General features: G+C 49.8%; 3 protein-coding genes across 4 annotated transcripts; all 3 read right to left on the bottom strand.

Annotated features, from left to right (window-relative positions):
- Window positions 1-1,804: 1,804 nt before the first annotated feature.
- Window positions 1,805-5,447, bottom strand: HMGN2 (high mobility group nucleosomal binding domain 2). Its single transcript, XM_082071300.1, has 7 exons — window positions 5,144-5,447; window positions 5,057-5,089; window positions 4,301-4,345; window positions 3,942-3,971; window positions 3,567-3,617; window positions 3,154-3,249; window positions 1,805-2,732 (listed from the first exon to the last, which is right to left on the bottom strand). The coding sequence occupies exons 2-7, from the start codon at window positions 5,069-5,071 to the stop codon at window positions 2,697-2,699; spliced, it is 273 nt and encodes a 90-aa protein (XP_081927426.1). The 5' UTR covers window positions 5,072-5,089; window positions 5,144-5,447; the 3' UTR covers window positions 1,805-2,696.
- Window positions 5,448-5,973: 526 nt separating this feature from the next.
- Window positions 5,974-8,493, bottom strand: LOC309449286 (histone-lysine N-methyltransferase SETMAR-like). Its single transcript, XM_082071292.1, has 4 exons — window positions 8,272-8,493; window positions 7,693-7,743; window positions 7,297-7,392; window positions 5,974-6,974 (listed from the first exon to the last, which is right to left on the bottom strand). The coding sequence occupies exons 1-4, from the start codon at window positions 8,284-8,286 to the stop codon at window positions 6,474-6,476; spliced, it is 663 nt and encodes a 220-aa protein (XP_081927418.1). The 5' UTR covers window positions 8,287-8,493; the 3' UTR covers window positions 5,974-6,473.
- Window positions 8,494-8,657: 164 nt separating this feature from the next.
- DHDDS (dehydrodolichyl diphosphate synthase subunit) lies at window positions 8,658-16,554 on the bottom strand. 2 transcript variants are annotated; one of them, XM_082071285.1, is made up of 9 exons: window positions 16,487-16,554; window positions 15,390-15,476; window positions 14,596-14,712; window positions 14,121-14,263; window positions 13,368-13,484; window positions 13,132-13,233; window positions 12,059-12,173; window positions 11,038-11,145; window positions 8,658-10,025 (listed from the first exon to the last, which is right to left on the bottom strand). In XM_082071285.1, exons 2-9 carry the CDS (start codon window positions 15,450-15,452, stop codon window positions 9,789-9,791), a joined length of 1,002 nt encoding a protein of 333 aa, XP_081927411.1. In that variant the 5' UTR covers window positions 15,453-15,476; window positions 16,487-16,554; the 3' UTR covers window positions 8,658-9,788. The 2 variants fall into 2 exon arrangements, with proteins under 2 accessions (XP_081927411.1, XP_081927412.1); XM_082071286.1 differs by lacking the exon at window positions 16,487-16,554 and adding an exon at window positions 16,120-16,470.
- Between the last annotated feature and the right edge of the window lie 368 nt (window positions 16,555-16,922).

Raw genomic sequence — 16,922 nt, forward strand, 5'->3', positions numbered from 1 at the left:
CACGGATTGCAGCAGAGGGTTGCTTGCTCTTTTAGCTTTTAATTTACAGAACTAATTAGTTGGATTTACTGTCTTTAGCATCCCTTCCCTCTATTTGCTTAAGGAGGAATAGATGAGCCCTGCATGTCAAGTCAAGCCCAACAGGCCAATAACTGCAGCACATGGACACGTCCAGTGGGAAACACCTCGGATGGAGCAAGAGCTTCAAATCTTGCAGCATCGAATACGTGTGGCACATCACGCAAAGAAACCGGGTTAGAACTTCTCTACAGCAACTTTTCCGTATGCAGAGGGGATGCTCTGATCAGCAAATAGATTCCAGACCAGGATAAAGGAAAATGCAGGAACTTTGTAGCAAAAAATTAAAACGTCAATACTTTCCATGGTACGAGCATGAAGTAACACATGGCAAAGACACTGAGGCAGTTGATGCAGAATATGAGATAAAGCGTTTGGAAGTTCACTGGTGAGCAGGAGACAGCGCAGCTCAGGAGCTACAGGGAAATTTCTGCAGCAGATACTCCATAAAACAGTAATTTTCCTGCCTAGCTGGAGAAAAATGTCCTGTACAGTAACATTCTGCTTAGACTTCTAGGTATTGAAAAGATTAATAATTAAGCAGCAAGTTCTTTGACAAAAAAGAAACCCTGCAATTACACTTGATTAGCAGTACTTTATGGAACAATTGGGGGATGAAGGGACCTTCCAAGCAGAGATGTTCGCAGGGAACACCAGCGCGTTCCAGCAGCCACCTGACTCCTTTGGAACCAGTTTTTGGAGCAGCTTTGCCCCAAGATCTCAACCCCACACACCATGTCCCAGGGCTCCCCACAAGCTGCATCTCTTGGAGAACATCCTAGACTCTGTTCCCACCTTGAAGCACCAAGTTAAAATTGTCACTATTCTTGTTGGCCATTTCTAAGCTACTTCTGGGTGGGGTATATACATTATTTTCTGTTTGCTAGGGCAAATTTAAGACATACCAGCTATGATAATGCAAGATAGGTCCAGCTGTTCTAGAATGTACTTCTCGCTTTCTAGACAGAGAAAACTTCTTGATGTCAAACTCTGCCCTGCTTGTTTTCTTTGGATTCTCTCTGAAAACAGCACAGGTTGAAACAGGTCACAGAACTTAATCGAGAACAGACACTCAAGTCCCAGGAAAGGCCAAGCAGAGGCATAAAATATTCAGTCTGAGAAAAGTTACTCTAGGAGATAATCACACATGGGGTTTTTGGTTTGGCTCTGTCTCTAGTGTAAGTACGGACTAGAAAAACGGTGCATTTTTACTCAAATCTTGTGTCCTGCTTAGTCACCGCCACAGCGAAGTCTGTATTTCATTAGCACAAGCAAGAATATTCAAGCTAAAGCACAGAAACCTAATACATAATCAGTTTTTGGGAGCTAGTTCTGGTTTCACCACCAAGAAAAGCTTACCAAAATTTCTTTTTCTCCACAGGAACTTCAAGATTACCATATTCTTCCCCTTTTTGTATAGGACTTTAAAACCAGTAACAAAGATAATTTACTGCAGTAGATTCACTTCCACACTCCACTTTGGGCCTCCTAATAATTCAAGTTTCAAAACGACCTGCAGCGATCTAACTTTCAGGTCAGGAAATGCCACTTTCCACTTGTGAATTGTCTGAATTAATTCTCCAAATTAAGAGGCTTAAAACCAAGCCTTGGCCATTAGGAAAACGTCGCCTAAATACAAACGCATACCTGGCGTGCAGCAAGGGAGTTCTGCCATCAGCCACAGCAGAGGCGAAACAAAGGCAAGAGCAACTAGAAAGGCGTTAAGAACAGTCCAAGCCAAACCGTATCCAGCTTTATTAAAGGTACTTTTCATAAACAATCATGGTAATTTAGGCAGGACATGGGCTACAATCTGCAACATTTTACAACAACTGTCAAACTCCCCTCCCTTCATGGACTACCAAAACATAAAAGTTGCTATAAAACCGAAGAATCTTCATTTCATACTCGTAAAGGGAAAAGTTTAGAGTGAGGGTGGACACTTTCACATTTAGCATGTTGTTTAACAACTCTTCACAAACCTACCCTAACTTTTAGAGGAACAAAAAAATTAAAACGCAGGTTTTCTTAATCTGAAGATCCACAATATAAAAGTCGTACAGCTCCTTTTCGAGCCATTATATCCCAAATTGGACACCAGAAGTCCGGATCACCCAACAACGCATTTCGAGTGTTAAGTCCCAAAATGCCGTTTGTGGCGGATTTTGGAGTGACAGGCTCTACGCAAACAGCAAAGACGTGAAGGAAATACAGACACCGTTACAAACTGCGGGTTTGAAGTTGGCAATAGGCATCTTGGGAGCTTGGACGTTCACTCGTATGCACTTCACAGGACTGAACAGACGTGCAGCACAAGGGAATCCTTTCCCCCTCTACTCAGGAAGAGCCCTTCTTCCAAAAACTGGGGGACCAGGAAAAACTTCTCTTATTAAAATTTAGGTTCCAAGAAATAGACTAAGTGACATTTGTCCCCACTGCCCCCTCCCTCCCTTCCCCCCCCCCGCCCCAAAACACAACAACGAAGCGGTCTGTGTGCTGACAACATAGCTTAAAAAAAAGTAAACCAAAATTCTGCATTGTTATAAAACTTGATAAAAAATAGTATTTCAAACTGTACAGTCACCAGAAGTACACAGTTATCAAAAATTCACACGTTTTTACTTGGCTTCACCAGCACCTTCGGCTTTCTGTGCCTAAAAGAAAAAGAGGAACCAGTCAATACACACCACAGACTTGCAACAAACAACTGATAACTCATTTCTCTAATTAGCAATGCTCTGAACAGAAGAAACCTTGTCTGGGCTGCAGCACCCTAATTTTTAACAAATCTAACATTTGAAGTACCATAAAAGGCAACCTGAAGTTGCTTCATTGTGTGCAAACTTTCTGTATTTTCAGAACAAGGTGAAACAACAACTCTCATGTGGCAACTTCAACTGGCAAAGAGACACTTTAACTCTTCAACTACCTGTTGATGTGTTGGTGTCATGAGCAACAGGTTGAAATAATCAAGCAATAACCCCTCTTTACTGGCAGAAGTCTAAACCTGTCTAGGCTTGATATGGATAAAATCATTTGCTGGCGTAACAGAAGGTGCTGGAGCCGCTGCTGTACCTGGTCTGTTTTGGCATCTCCGTTCTCTGCAGGGTTGTTTCCCTCCTTGCCAGCATCAGCTTTCCCCTTCTTGCCCTTGGGCACCTTCTCGCTCTTCTGTCAATGCAAAACCACCATCACCGTTACAATTACCAACAGCCGCTCGTTAAGCCACAAGAATCCAAAAACTAGAATGGTAAAAACCAGCACTAGGCATTGGCCCAAAAAGAACATAACACGCAAACGTCTGCATCCTTAAGAGACCGAGAAATCTTCACTTTGGTTTTTTTTTAATGCAAGTTTTGTAAAATTCAGAAGTATTTGGTGCAACTTTATAGAAGTGACAATGCAGCTCAATTTCAAAGTTATTCAAAGTTTTACTGTAACAGTTCTTAGATTTACATCTCAACAACAGCGCAGACACAACACCTTACCTTTGGAGCTGCCTTTTTAGGTTTAGGCTCTGGCTTTGGAGGAGCGGGCTTCTGCCAGGGAGAAAAAACCCTCCTGTTACTCAGATTGTTTTAGGAGAAACATACAACTTTTTCAAAACACTCAACTCAAACATTATCAAGTTCAGGAAAGCAAATCAAACCACTTGAAACTGAAGCACTTCAAATGGATTTGTCAATTATTCTACCCCTCCCATAGCACCACACAATGGGGCAGCGCACTAAGCCAGCAACTTTCCTTCTGCTGAACGGCGCGTCTCTGCAGAACACCCGCAGCTCTCACAGATATAGTATGTAATACTAAAGCCTAAAACTACTGAGTTTTGGGACACCTCTGCTCAACAAGAGAATACTCACAGCAGATAACCTCGCCGATCTCCGCTGGGGCTGTTTAAAGAGAAAAATGACTGAATTTAATGGAACATGAACTCTCAAAACCTCATAAAGTAACTCTTATTCCAACCTATAAATTCCCCGTGCTATTTTTTACGTTTCTACTTCCCTTATTCTCTGTCCTCACAAAACATAAGACTCATGTTAAGTTAGTTAACTAGACTTTTCATGATTAAGGTTAAAAGACAGTTAATACTTCGAAAAGCCCGATTCAATTACAACCAATCATCTCCTTGCTCCGCAGTTATTTCGACGAAGTTAAATCTCACTGTCCAACATAAACACTTTATAATCCAACTTTCTGAAAATGCTGAACTCCTTACCTCATCCTTAACTTTGGCCTTGTCGCCCTTGGTATCTCCTTCAGCCTAGGACGGGAGACACAAGTTTTAGCGGCGACAAGTTGCACCGGCACCAGCCGTTATGTTTAACCCCCCCATGTGGAAAGGAAACGTTCTCCAGGCGCTCCCGGGGGTTAACCGGCCGCCCCCACCTGCCCCTGGGCGGTCCCGAGGCCGCCGAGATTCGGGGAGGGGCCGGAGGCACCGGCGGGCCCAGCGCCGCCGCCAGCCGGGATCCCGGGGCCGGAAGCCCCACAGCGACCCAGCCCAGAGCGGGGCGGGTCGGGCCGTCCCGGGGCGGGGAGAGCGGGGGAGCCACGCTGCCCCCTCAGGGCGGCCCCGCTCCCGCCCACGGCTGCCCCCGCGGGGCGGCGGTTTTGGCGGCAAAGCCGCCCGGGCGCCAGCAGCGCGGCCGCTTCCCGCCCTTTCCCTCCCCCGCCTCATCCCGTCCTCCCGCCAAAACCAACCGGATCGCACCGGCGCGCGCCCCTCCCCCACCGCGGCCGTTAGCCCCCGCGCGCGCGGCCGGTAACGGTCCCCGCGCCGCCCCGCCCCCACCCCCGGGGAGGCCTCGCGCGACTCCTCGCAGCCGTTACCGCCCCGAACGGGGGGGGGGGGGATGAGCGCGTAGTCCCGCCCCCCCTCCCACAGGCGGTAACGCGGGGGGGGCGGCGGGGCCGTAGGGGCCTGCAGCGTGAGGGGCGCGATGAGGCGGCCCGGTCCCGCGGCGCCACGTACCTTTCTCTTCGGCATGGCTCCGTGCGGCCGCGTTGTGTGTGTGTGTGTGTGAGTGTGTGTGTGTGTGTGCGTGTGTGTGTGTGCGTGTGTGTGTGTGTGAGGGAGAGCGGCGCTCGGCGTGAGGGGGCGGAGGGAGCGGGCGGAGGGAGGGGGGCGCGGGGGCCGGGCGCGCTCGGTCGGCGAGCCGCGGGGAAAGGGGGTGAGGGAGGGACGGAGGGAGCGGAGCGCGGCGCGGGCGGGCGGCGGGGCGGGCTCCGGGCGGGCTCCGGGCGGGCTCCGCTGGCTGCCGACCCCACTAATTTCAATCGGGTGTTTATAAAGTTTTATATAGAGCCGGACGCGGCCCAACCGGTTCCAGCCGGATCCCCACCGCCCCGCCCGCCCATTGGCCCGCCGGAGTCACGTGGGGTGGGGCCAGGCGGGGAGGGGAGGAGGGAGGTGCTGAGGAGGCGGCGCGCGCGCAATTGGGCCTCGCGCCCCCCCCCCCCCCCGGCGCGCAGAGCCCCGCGGGCGGGAAAACCCGGGCGGGGGGGAAAGGGGGGCAGGCAAAAAAAAAGGGGGAAAAAGGAAAAAATCAGCAAGGGAGAAAGCGGAGGGCCCTGCCGGGGTGATGGGGAGCGCGGCCGCGGCCCCGGGGAAAGGCGGGAGCATCCCCCGTCCGCCCCCGCGGGCGCTGCGCGGGGAGCGGAGCTGTTCGTTCAGCACCAGCCGGGGCACCGGGACCCCCAAACCGCCCCCCCCGGCTGCAGAGCCGCTCGGGGGCACCGCGGGGCCGGCAAACCCGCGTTTTCCTGAATAAAAAACGACGGGAGAGTGGGAGATAGGCTGGTGCAAAAGTAATTGCGGTTCTGCACTGTGAATTTTAACTCATTACGACACGGCTCAAATACATTAATCAAAATAGGAACACATGTATATTAAACAAAATAGGAATACGTATTTATTAATCATAGCACATCTTCGCTAATCAAAATAGGAACCGTTACAACCAACACATTTTTGCCAACGAGAAGTAAGTTCGTTTATTCCCATAGCGTAAAAATCCGCGTTTCGGGATTCGATGAACTCCCGGAAAGCGTCTTCTGCATCCGGCCGGTCGCGGAGGCGCTTCCCTGCAAGAAGCTGTCGAGATGCTTGAAGAAGTGGTAGTCGGTGGGCAAGAGGTCGGGCGAGCGCGGCGGCCGCGGCAAAACCTCGTAGCCCAACTCGTGCAGCCTCCGAAGCGCCGGCTGCGCGACGTGCGGCCGCGTGTTGTCGTGGAGGAGAATGGGGCCCTTCCCGCTGCCCGGCGCCGGCCGCAGGCGTCGCAGCTTCTGGTGCATCTCGGCGATTTGCTGAGCGTACCGCTCCGATGTGGGGGTTTCTGCGGGATCCAGAAAGCCGTGGTGGATCAGACCGGCCGCGCAGCACCAAACAGTCACCATGACCTTGTTTGACTCTGGGAAGCGCTTTGGAGGTTGTCGTATAAAATCCACTTTTCGTTGCATGTCACAATCCGATCGAGAAACGGTTCCTTGTTGTTGCGTAAAATGAGAGAAGCCGATGCTTCGAAACGACGATTTCTTTGATTTTCGGTCAGCTCGTGAGGCACCTGATTCTCAAGCTTTTCCACCTTTCCCATTTGCTTCAAACACCGAACCACCGTAGAGTGGTCAACGCTGAGTTGTGCGGCAGCTTCTCGTGTGGTTGTCAGGGGGTCGGCGCTCAGCCGGCTGTTGTCGCGTTCCGATGGTTGGCCGCCTCGCTCACCTCCTTCACAAAACCTCCGGAACCACCACCGCACCGCGCGCTCGTCCGCGGTTCCTGCGCCAAACGCCGCGTTGACGCTGCGAGTCGTCTCCGCTGCCTTGTGACCCATTTTGAACTCCAAGAAGAAAATCGCTCGCAATTCCTTTTTGTCTAGCGTCATTTCCGCGGCCTAAAATAAATACAAACAGCAAGTTTTAAGCCAGTAGCAAAAAGACATAAATCAAGAAAAGTATATTAAAATGAGGTATAACATAAGGGTGCTCCAATATCAAACGGCAAATTTCAACGATGCAAAAACCACAATTCCTTTTGCACCAACCTAATAACTTCAACTGGCAAAGAGACACTTTAACTCTTCAACTACCTGTTGATGTGTTGGTGTCATGAGCAACAGGTCGAAATAATCAAGCAATATTGGCACAAGTCTAAACCTGTTTAGGCTTGACATGGAAAGAAATAACTTGCTGGCGTAACAGAAGGTGCTGCTGTACCTGGTCTGTTTTGGCATCTCCGTTCTCTGCAGGGTTGTTTCCCTCCTTGCCAGCATCAGCTTTCCCCTTCTTGCCCTTGGGCACCTTCTCGCTCTTCTGTCAATGCAAAACCACCATCACCGTTACAATTACCAACGGCCGCTCGTTAAGCCACAAGAATCCAAAAACTAGAATGGTAAAAACCAGCACTGGGCATTGGCCCAAAAAGAACATAACACGCAAACGTTTGCATCCTTGAGAGACCGAGAAATCTTCACTTTGTTTTTTTTTTTAATGCAAGTTTTGTAAAATTCAGAAGTTTTCAGTGTAACTTCACAGAGGTGACAATGCAGCAAAGTTTTACTGCAACAGTTCTGAGATTTACATCTCAACAACAGCGCTGACACAACACCTTACCTTTGGAGCTGCCTTTTTAGGTTTAGGCTCTGGCTTTGGAGGAGCGGGCTTCTGCCAGGGAGAAAAAACCCTCCCGTTACATTATTTTTTTAAAAAAAACATACAATTTTTAAACAAATAACTCCACCCAAATATATTTACGTTTTAGGACAGGAATTCAAAACAGTTCAGAGCTGAAGCGCTTCAACTGGATTTGTCAATTATTGTATAAGTATTTATAAGCACCACCCACCCCTGGGCGGGCCGGAGGCCGCCGAGATTCGGGGAGGGGCGGGAGGCACCGGCGGTTTTGGCGCCACCGGCGGCTCCGCCAGCCGGGATCCCCGGGCCGGGAGCCCCAGAGCGGGGCGGGTCCGCCCAACCGGGGCGGGGGGAGCGGGGGAGCCGCGCTGCCCGGTCAGTGCGGCCCCGTTCCCGCGCTGTCCCCGCGGAGCGGCGGTTTTGGCGCCACCAGCGCGGCCGCTTTTTCCCGCCACAACCGGCCGGATCGGACCAGGACGGGACGGGGGGGGAGGATGACGGCGGGACGGGCCCAACGGCGTGAGAGGCGCGGGGGGGCTCGGCCGCAGCCACACGTACCTTTCTCTTGGGCATCGCTCCGTCGGGGCGGCGGGAGGGAAGGGGGGAGCGGAGCGCGGCCCGCACTCCCGACCCCGTTAATTTCAATTCGGTGTTTATTCATAATAAAGTTTTATATCGAGCCCGACGCGGCCCAACCGGTTCCAGCCGGATCCCCGCCCGCCCATTGGCCCGCCGGGGTCACGTGGGGTGAGGCCGAGCGGATAAGGATGGATGAATATTTTTATTCGGGATTTGATAATGTCTTTATCCTCTTCACAATATCATTGAAACCGCTGAGTTTTCAGCAAGTACAAAGTCCTTTACATCTGCATTTTCTAGTTTTCACCTGGAGGGAAAAAGGAGGATTTAAAAAACCAGCAACAGCTGGTGCTGCTGCACCTGCATTGGAAACAAAAATCAAGACGTTTTATCTTATTTTGACCACGGGGACGGAAAACATAAGAAATTAAAAGACGGAAACAATCTTGGAAATTAGCTTGTCCACCTCCCTGCCGACGGAAAACAGAACAAACCCTCCCCAGCTGCTCCAGCCGCTCCCAGTACAGTCACGTCAACAGCCCCAGTTTGGCCGGGATCACACTGGTTGCGGGTGGGATCACACTGGTTGCGGGTGGGATCACGCTGGTTGCGGGTGGGATCACACTGGTTGCGGGTGGGATCACACTGGTTGCGGGTGGGATCACACTGGTTGCGGCCATTTGGCATGTTGCACCCATCACTTGGGTTTAACTAACTTCTTTTTAAGCCACGAAGTTAATTCCCAACCAATACTTTTCCTTGCTGGCTCAGAGCCTTTTTCCTAAGCAGAGTTTGTGCCAACATCTTCAGCATTTGGGTTTTCCCCACATACAGCGCTCAGAAGTGATCACAGGGCCTGGTGAAACTTTTGAGTTATTTTTTCTTTACATCAAGGCTGACAACACCTTGTTTTAGCTCTTTGGAAACCAAGAGCAGATACAGCGCATCAGGCGAAGTGGGGAAAAGCCAAGATGCTGTCACAAAGCAGGGCAGCGGGGAATATCTCTGCCATTGCTCAGCACGGGGCTCCCTTTCTCACCAGGAATAATCCTCTCCCTCTGGAAAGTGAGGATCCCGTACAGGACAGCAGAGGAAACCTCAACAGGAGATTTGCTGCTGCAAAGCCCTGGGAAGAATTCAAGTCCAGACTGATTTAACAGGACAGAATCATTTGCCTGGGGCAGTTCACAAGGAGTCAAACAGAACTGCAGACTCATTTTAGGTCACTTCTTGTCGCAGCCAGGTACCGAGCACTGGAGATATGGTGGAGCGTGTGTGTTCTCCATCGTCAGGGCAGGAAGGTGAGACAGACGGACGGCATTTCCTTCCTCAGCAGCATTTACAGAACTAGAAAGGTTCACAGTACCCTCAGACAGGGCCAGCGGGGACGTGAAGTCCTAGAGCAGCCCAGCACCAAACCAAGCGAACCCCTCTGGGCAGCAGCCGTTCCCTCTCACACGGCTAAAAGTTGTCTTCCCAAGACCCCAGCACCCATGTCACGCGGACACCGGACACAATCTCTCAAAGAAGTCCGCTCTCTTGTGCTCTAGTGCTTGTAGGAAGCCCTGGATTCTCTCTTCCCGCATGGCGGTGCATTTCTGCAACAGTGTCCGTCGGCGCCGAGAGTCTCCGTGGGACGCAAACCCTTCCTGCTGCAGCTTCTTTGTCACGTAATCCTGATCCCTTTCCATCTCTTGTCGCCTTCTTTCCTCCATGTAGGAGTCTCTCGCCTTCTAGAGTGAAAAGCAGTAGAGCGTTAGCACTTTATCAGGCCTTTTAGCTCATCTGCAGAACAGGTTATGGAAGAAATAGCCTCTGCTTGGCCATCAGTCTGCAGGTTAAATGAAGGGTGGCTCTGTGTGCGCCTCCTCCACTTTTTGAGGCATCCTGCTTGATTGGTTATAAAAAAATACAGGGATATCCTACAAGACCTTTTCCCCAAGATACAAGTCTGCTGACAGCATTAACCCCGAGTTCAAATAGACAAAGGTCATGACAGATTGTGGGAAACTCCTCAGCTACCAGAATCAGAGCAGCGTACAAGAGGACTTTCAAACCAAGGATGTGCACACAAGCTGTCGGCACCAGTGTCAACGCAGAATCCTTGATCCTGTTCACACAGCAGCTGAAAGGTTTTAGGGGATTCAGAACACTGATTTATGGGGTCATTCTTTGACAGGTATCAAGCTAATCAGCTCCAGTAAATAAGCAAGAGTGGGCTCAGCATTCCCAAATGCCTGTGATCTAATAACTCACTGGCTTGAGGCATAGCAGGATGGGCAGGAGAAAGGTAAAGGCAGTAGCTACCCTGCCTGTCCTTCAAGTATCTGAAATATTTTTGCCAAACATCTCTCCTGGATTTCTTCTCATTGCACATATCCTGCCCTGCAGCCTCCACCAGCAAAAAGACAATTCCATGCAAGAATATTAAGCTTTCATTTTTCTAAAGAATAAAACCAGTCACAGTGAGATAACCTGACACACACACGCTTAGGGAATGCTGGCCTTTCAAACAAGCAAGAAGAAATCCTTATTCTAATGAGAGCCTGGCCACCTGCTATGACGCTGTAACAACCCACGTGTGCGCAGGAGAAGCAACACACCTGACATCAGCTGCAACTGCAACCAGATCTTACCTCACCGCAGTCAACAAACAATTGCTGCTCCCACTTTGCGCTCCCTCAGCCCATCTCCAGCACACGGCTGTGCAGGAACACGCTGCCTCGAGTTTTCCATTTCCCTTACCTGCAAAGCGCTGTAGTTCATCTGGAAGCGGAGGATGGCCTCGCACAGGTTCCAGAAGGAATATTCTGGCCACAAGACTGACTGAAACACCAGGCAGGAATGGGATGTCTGCAAAAACAACATCACCAACGATTTAATCATCTAGTGAGATGTCATCGAGATACAGCTCTATTGGTGAAACTCTGCCAGTTGTCTGACAAAGATTTTACCTAGGCTGTGTTATCAGATTCTACTTAAAATTAAAGAAATACTAGCCAGGAAAGTTTGAAATTGCACTATGTAGAGTCTCTTTATTAATTAGTTTTTAATGCTGGGACACTAGTCATCCATTCCTGCAGGACACCAGCAGAATTCTTTCTAACACTATGTTGATCTTCACAGCGGTATTTTTAACAGCTTAAGCATCACAGACGTATAATAAAACTAAAATAGCAACACTGGACTACCAAGGGCTGAGGTAAGGGAGTAACAGATGAACTGAGGATCAGGACGTGACATTTAAGCCATTCATCAAATGACATCTCATGATATTCCTTGCTGCCCACTCGTGGCATTTAAAGTGCTTAATGAATCTAAAAGTTGTGGTGAAGATATCCTAGAGCTGAAAGATGCAAGATTCCAACTTAAAAGCTATTTTTGCCATCAAGTCCCTCAAAGTTTCAAATCAGCATGTTCCTATGACCATTACTATAAAATCGTTTAAAAGGACTCTGAGTGACTCAAAGTTATAACAATATAGACAACCTTAGTGTCAATTCTATACAAAAAACATCATGAGGACATTTCTTGTTAAGTGTTTTCAGGATGATGCAATTTCAGACTTTTGCTGCGAGGTATTTTAGGCAATCACAGAACAAGAAACAGGTTCCTCAGAGGTGCCCCAGCACTGAGTCCACCCAAGAAGTTACCCAACCCCTGGCAGAGAGAGTTGAAGAGCCCTCGTGTTGGCTCATGCCTGCAGTCAGTAGAACACTCTCTGATGCGAAGATGGAATACTTCAAGGAGAAAACAAAGACTTTACCTGCCAGAGCAAGAAATCACTCAACCGAACCTCTCCAGAGGTTCGAATCAGGAGGTCTGGGTCAGGGGAGTTGTTGGTGTACAGACACTTATCGAGCAACGATTCAGACACATCACTAAGAAAGACAAATCACAGAATCATTTTGGTTGGAAGAGACCCTCAAGATCATCAAGTCCAACCATAACCCAACCCTGGTACTAATCCATGTCTCTAAGAATTTGATCTATACGTCTGCCCAACCCTCCAGGGATGGTGACTCCAGCACCGCCCTGGGCAGCCTGTTCCAATGCCCCACAACCCTTTCTGGGAAGAATTTTTTCCTAATATCCAATCTGAACCTTCCTCGGTGCAACCTGAGGCCATTTCTTCTCATCCTATCACTTGTTACTTGAGAGAAGAGACCAACACCCTCTCGCTACAACCTCCTTTCAGCAATATCCAGGTCATTGTTTGCAGCTTATTAAGATCACTTTCCTGAGCCAACAGAGGTGGCACAACTAAATCAGAATTACTGAGGGTTTTTTTATAAACACAGGACTGCAGATTAAAACTGAGCGGTGGAGCTGTACCACAACCAGTCACCAACTTGCTTCTGCTGGACCCTGCTCCACAGGCTATTTCAAATGCTCTGTCAGCCCCCACTCTTTGAAACATAATCCAGTGGTGGAACTGGACTGTGAGGACTTCCATCTGGAGCAGAGCGCTAAGTGCTCCGTCTCTTCCAGGGTGGAGGAACAGTTCGCTATTCATGATTCATCTGTTGTTTGACCTCAGAGCTAAAACTGCCAGCCAAGCAGCCAATTGTTGTGGCTTAAAATCTGCCTTCACATTTAAACTAACTTCAGACACAGACCTCATTTCTCTTCTGTCTTGGTTGTGTATCTATCACTACGGCAACCAAACCAATAAAAAGCAAACATTGCATAGTAACTTTAAGTCATTTGTTCCAGTCGTACTGGTTTAATGAGGTCTATTTAAAAGCCACTTGGCTTCTGAGAGGTTTTTAATGAGGCACAGGACGGAAGACAGGCGGTTTTCATTTGTGAAACCTCACACGGCACGACAAGAGTTACCTGGGTTCGAGCAGCCCCTGTTCCACTCCCCACGCCATCTCCCTCACAGCGCTGCTGATCTCATGTCTCGACGTGTACGCAAAGCAGACATTCAGAAAGCATCTGAAAAGAGGAGAAAGATGTGAAAGACTAACCCAAGGGAAGTCCACTAGATGACAGTTATGTCTGCCAAGTCTCAGCCTTCAGGTATAAGAGGAAGACGTGAGGTATCAGCTGCTTTAAACTGCGTTACTTACTTGTTGTAGTTCCTAGTTGCCAGCACAGCTTGGGCAATCAGCTCCTGAATATCCAAGGGCAGAAGCGGCAGGTCCCCGAGGACACGGATACACACGCCGTGCTTCTTCAGACTCTCCCTGCGCCAAATAATGAGAGTGAGGACCACAGAACACAGAGTGGTCTCTGCTGCACAAGTGCCACATTTGCCTTGTGTAACGTCCACCAAAAAGCAGAACCAGGCATGCAGCAGGCATAGCTTGGGCAAAACTGAGAGCTACAAAAAGGCAAAACGACCAAATGTTTTTTAGGCATTGAAAGCTGGCTTAGATTTGATCATCCCAAACCATTCCTTAAAGGGAAAAAGATCATTCCCCATAGAAGTTCCTGAGGTACAGACATCACCAAAGGACTAGGAAACGATCACAGATACTTCATGAAAACAAGGCACCCAGCACTCTGGTTCTAAGAGGGAATTTCTGATTGTGCTGTGCTCATCTGAAAACTGGAGTATTCCGACTGTTTGGATGGGATTGTTCCACCATAAGCCGCAGGACACAGACACCGATCTGGTGTGTGAGGGGACTGTGCGTGGCCAGGAGCTGCACATCCCACCCAGGCAGGCAGAGCCCCTGGACACACATCTCCAGCTGGAGGGGGAGATCAGCTTCCTTCATCTAATCCATTTTCACAACTCGTAACATCCCTGTAACACCTTTTAATCAAGTTTAGCTTTAGTTCCACTCTGCGGGATACAGACATGAAAGGATTCTTACTGTTCTTCCAGTAGGCGGCTGAATTTCTGTCTTGCCAGCTCCATTAGTCCATCCACCTCCTCCTTGGAACGTTTAAAGTTCTCAATACTAAAGGCATAAACAGTGACCTCCCGAATGCCCAGATTTAAGCACCACCTTAGTGTCTGCAAGACAAAACATAATGGAAAACCCAAGTCAGATAAGCAGACAATCAGGTCTGCAAGACCCAGTTTCTCCACAGCTAAAACCTTCCCCTCATCTCCCACCACACTAAGACTGGATCAAACGAAACAACCATTAAGAGCTGACAATGAAATGCACTTGATTAGAATTTCAGACTCATTTTAAAGAACGGGAGAAAAATACCACCACCTAAAGATGAGAATCTATAACAAACACGGGACTAATCCAGCCAAGGAAAGCACTTCTTGGAGATAACAGTATAAATTATATAATACCTTACACACAACGCAAATGCAGCAAACACCCTTCCCACCTGCGCCAGCTTCTCAAAGCCTTGCGAATGTCCCTGCTGTCTCTCCACGTGGCACTTTTGGGCATAACGGCGATTGCCATCCATGATGAAGGCAACATGCTTGGGCATCGGACCTGCCTAGAAAATAAAGAGAAACACAAGAGAAAAGCAAGCGAACAGCCAGGCTGGCGCCCCGCGCTGCCGAGAGGTCAGTCTGGCTGCTCCCGGCAGCGCCGCTTATTTGTGAGCGTCTCCCCGCTTCGAGTTTAATGCTGCTGTAAATTTAAGTATTTTTTATTTCAGAGTTCAAGGCATTTTCACAGACATGACTTACGAGAAAACAAAACAAGTCATGAGGCTTTTGCTCACTTAAGAGTATTCCTTTCCGCTGATCTCATTGGGTCTACGTAGAGAAGGAGAACATCAGCAGCCTCCAGACTCTGCTGGGCAAGGACAGAGTTTTCCTGGAACTGGTGAGTTATTATTCTACACAGCAGCAACTCAGTTTCGTTTCTTAGATGCATAATCCAACCACCTTGCTTCTCACCCCCCTTCATCAGCAAGGGCACAAAACATGGAAGCCTGGGAGTGTAAGCTCATTATTGACAAGTGCTCCAGCCTTGCTCATTTGCAAGGCTAAGCTTAAGTAATTTTCCATCCCCGAATGCTGTTTAGGAACATACATCCAGTGCCAGCGTTAATATGTACTCCTGCTAGTGACACCACCTTTCTAGAGCAGTCACACAGATAATTCCACTCTGAAACCCAATGAACCTGCCAGTTCTTTACCACAGGTAACAAAATTAATCCCTTACCTTAATGATGTTGGCACAAAATCTCTCTATGATGGTCAGCTCGCCTTCTCTGATCCACGACATGTTTTACCGAGAGCTCCTTTGCTTCTTTAACGGGAAGACGAAAACAAGGGGGTTAGAGGTACAGAAGATTCCGTCTGAGCCCCAAGCAATGCTAGAAATCATCACCTTGGAAAATATAAGCCTTGACTAGCTGCTTTGGAGCCCTTTTTATAATCCGCACAAGGACTTTGGTAAGCAGACAATGAGGGAGCTCAGAAATGAGCTCTGGAATTTTCCAGCTATACGTTGCCAGAGAGGATTCTGGACGAGCTGATAGCAAGATAAAACATCACTGCATCTTCCAGCCAAACCAGCTGAGGATCCGCACAGACCCGCAATTTCGGCCACGCCAGGTGAGTCACAAGGTGGTGACAGCACGAATTGTCCTTCTGTGCTTTTGTGTGGGAGCTCAAATGCCACCATCTATATCACCAACTACCCCCCAACATTGTCACCACCGATACTTTTCCTTCACAAGCTGAGAACTTCAGCCTCCGGACACGTAAAAATATTTGGGTTTACCATATTATCCGCTCTTCATATATTAATATCTGGTTTGAGGTAACACGATACAAGAGCTTGCTAAACTTCCACATTGATGTTAAGTTCTCTCAGGCAGAGACGTGGGTAAAGCAGCTGTGAAGAAAGAGCTGTGGGGGCAACAGTCCAGACCAGCCCCAGGACTCACCCAGGGACTGAGGCAGGTTCAGATTACACTGACCGCGTTGATTTTCTGGACGGGTCTCCTCTGCCTCTGCCCTCAGGAATGGATGTGCACCCTCAGATACACAAAACAAGGCAAGACCTGCCGAACCTCGGGCCGTCCCGCCGGGCACGGGCAGGTGAGGAGAGGCCGCCGGATCCCCCGCTCACGGGGCGGCCCTCGGGCCTCCCGGCTCCGTGAGGGGACGGCAGCGGCGGCCGAGGGGAGACCCGGCGAAAGTGGAGACCCAGAGAAAGGAGCGACCACCCACGCAGAGGGGGTCCCGCTCCTCCCCGCCCGCCCCGCGGCGACCGGCGGCCCCGCTCCCCGTTACCCCGTTAACTCTCGTTACCTCGCCTGGCGGCGCCGCCTCAGCCTCACCGGACAGTGACGACTCCTTCCGCTTACGTCACCCGCCCGCGCCCGGAGCGGGAGGTGCGCGCAGGCGCTGACGCACGGGGCGGGGCAGGGGCGGGGCTTGTGCGCATGCGCGCTGTGAGGCGGGGGGGCTGTGGTGCTTATAGAGTCGTGTTAAAATGATCATTTTTGGTTGGAAAACAACCTTAACATCATCGAGTCCAACCGCTCCCCCACCCCTGTCCCTGCCCCGTGTCCTGAGAACCTCATGTCCGTCTGTCCAGCCCTCCAGGGATGGTGACTCCAGCACTGCCCTGGGCAGCCTGTTCCAATGCCCCACAGCCCTTTGGGGAAGAAATTGTTCCTAAATCCAACCTCAACCTCCCCTGGCGCAACTTGAGGCCGTTTCCTCTGCTCCTGGCGCTTGTTCC

Source organism: Streptopelia decaocto (assembly GCF_964273445.1).
Source record: "Streptopelia decaocto genome assembly, chromosome: 23".
Lineage (NCBI taxonomy): Eukaryota > Metazoa > Chordata > Aves > Columbiformes > Columbidae > Streptopelia > Streptopelia decaocto.

Bases quoted from the DNA above. Each gene is read 5' to 3' on its own strand.
- LOC309449286 (XM_082071292.1), bottom strand. The intron at 7,393-7,692 runs GTAAGGTGTTGT...TTGCATTGACAG, and splicing joins CTAAAAAGGCAGCTCCAAAG to AAGAGCGAGAAGGTGCCCAA. The intron at 6,975-7,296 runs GTACAGCAGCAC...TATTTATTTTAG, and splicing joins GAGATGCCAAAACAGACCAG to GCCGCGGAAATGACGCTAGA.
- DHDDS (XM_082071285.1), bottom strand. From the start codon at position 15,452: ATGTCGTGGATCAGAGAAGGCGAGCTGACCATCATAGAGAGATTTTGT. The intron at 14,264-14,595 runs GTGGGAAGGGTG...TTTGTCTTGCAG, and splicing joins GCTTTGAGAAGCTGGCGCAG to ACACTAAGGTGGTGCTTAAA. The intron at 13,234-13,367 runs GTAAGTAACGCA...TCCTCTTTTCAG, and splicing joins GCAACTAGGAACTACAACAA to ATGCTTTCTGAATGTCTGCT.
- HMGN2 (XM_082071300.1), bottom strand. The intron at 3,972-4,300 runs GTAAGGAGTTCA...CTCTTTAAACAG, and splicing joins AGGCCAAAGTTAAGGATGAG to CCCCAGCGGAGATCGGCGAG. The intron at 3,250-3,566 runs GTAAGGTGTTGT...TTGCATTGACAG, and splicing joins CTAAAAAGGCAGCTCCAAAG to AAGAGCGAGAAGGTGCCCAA.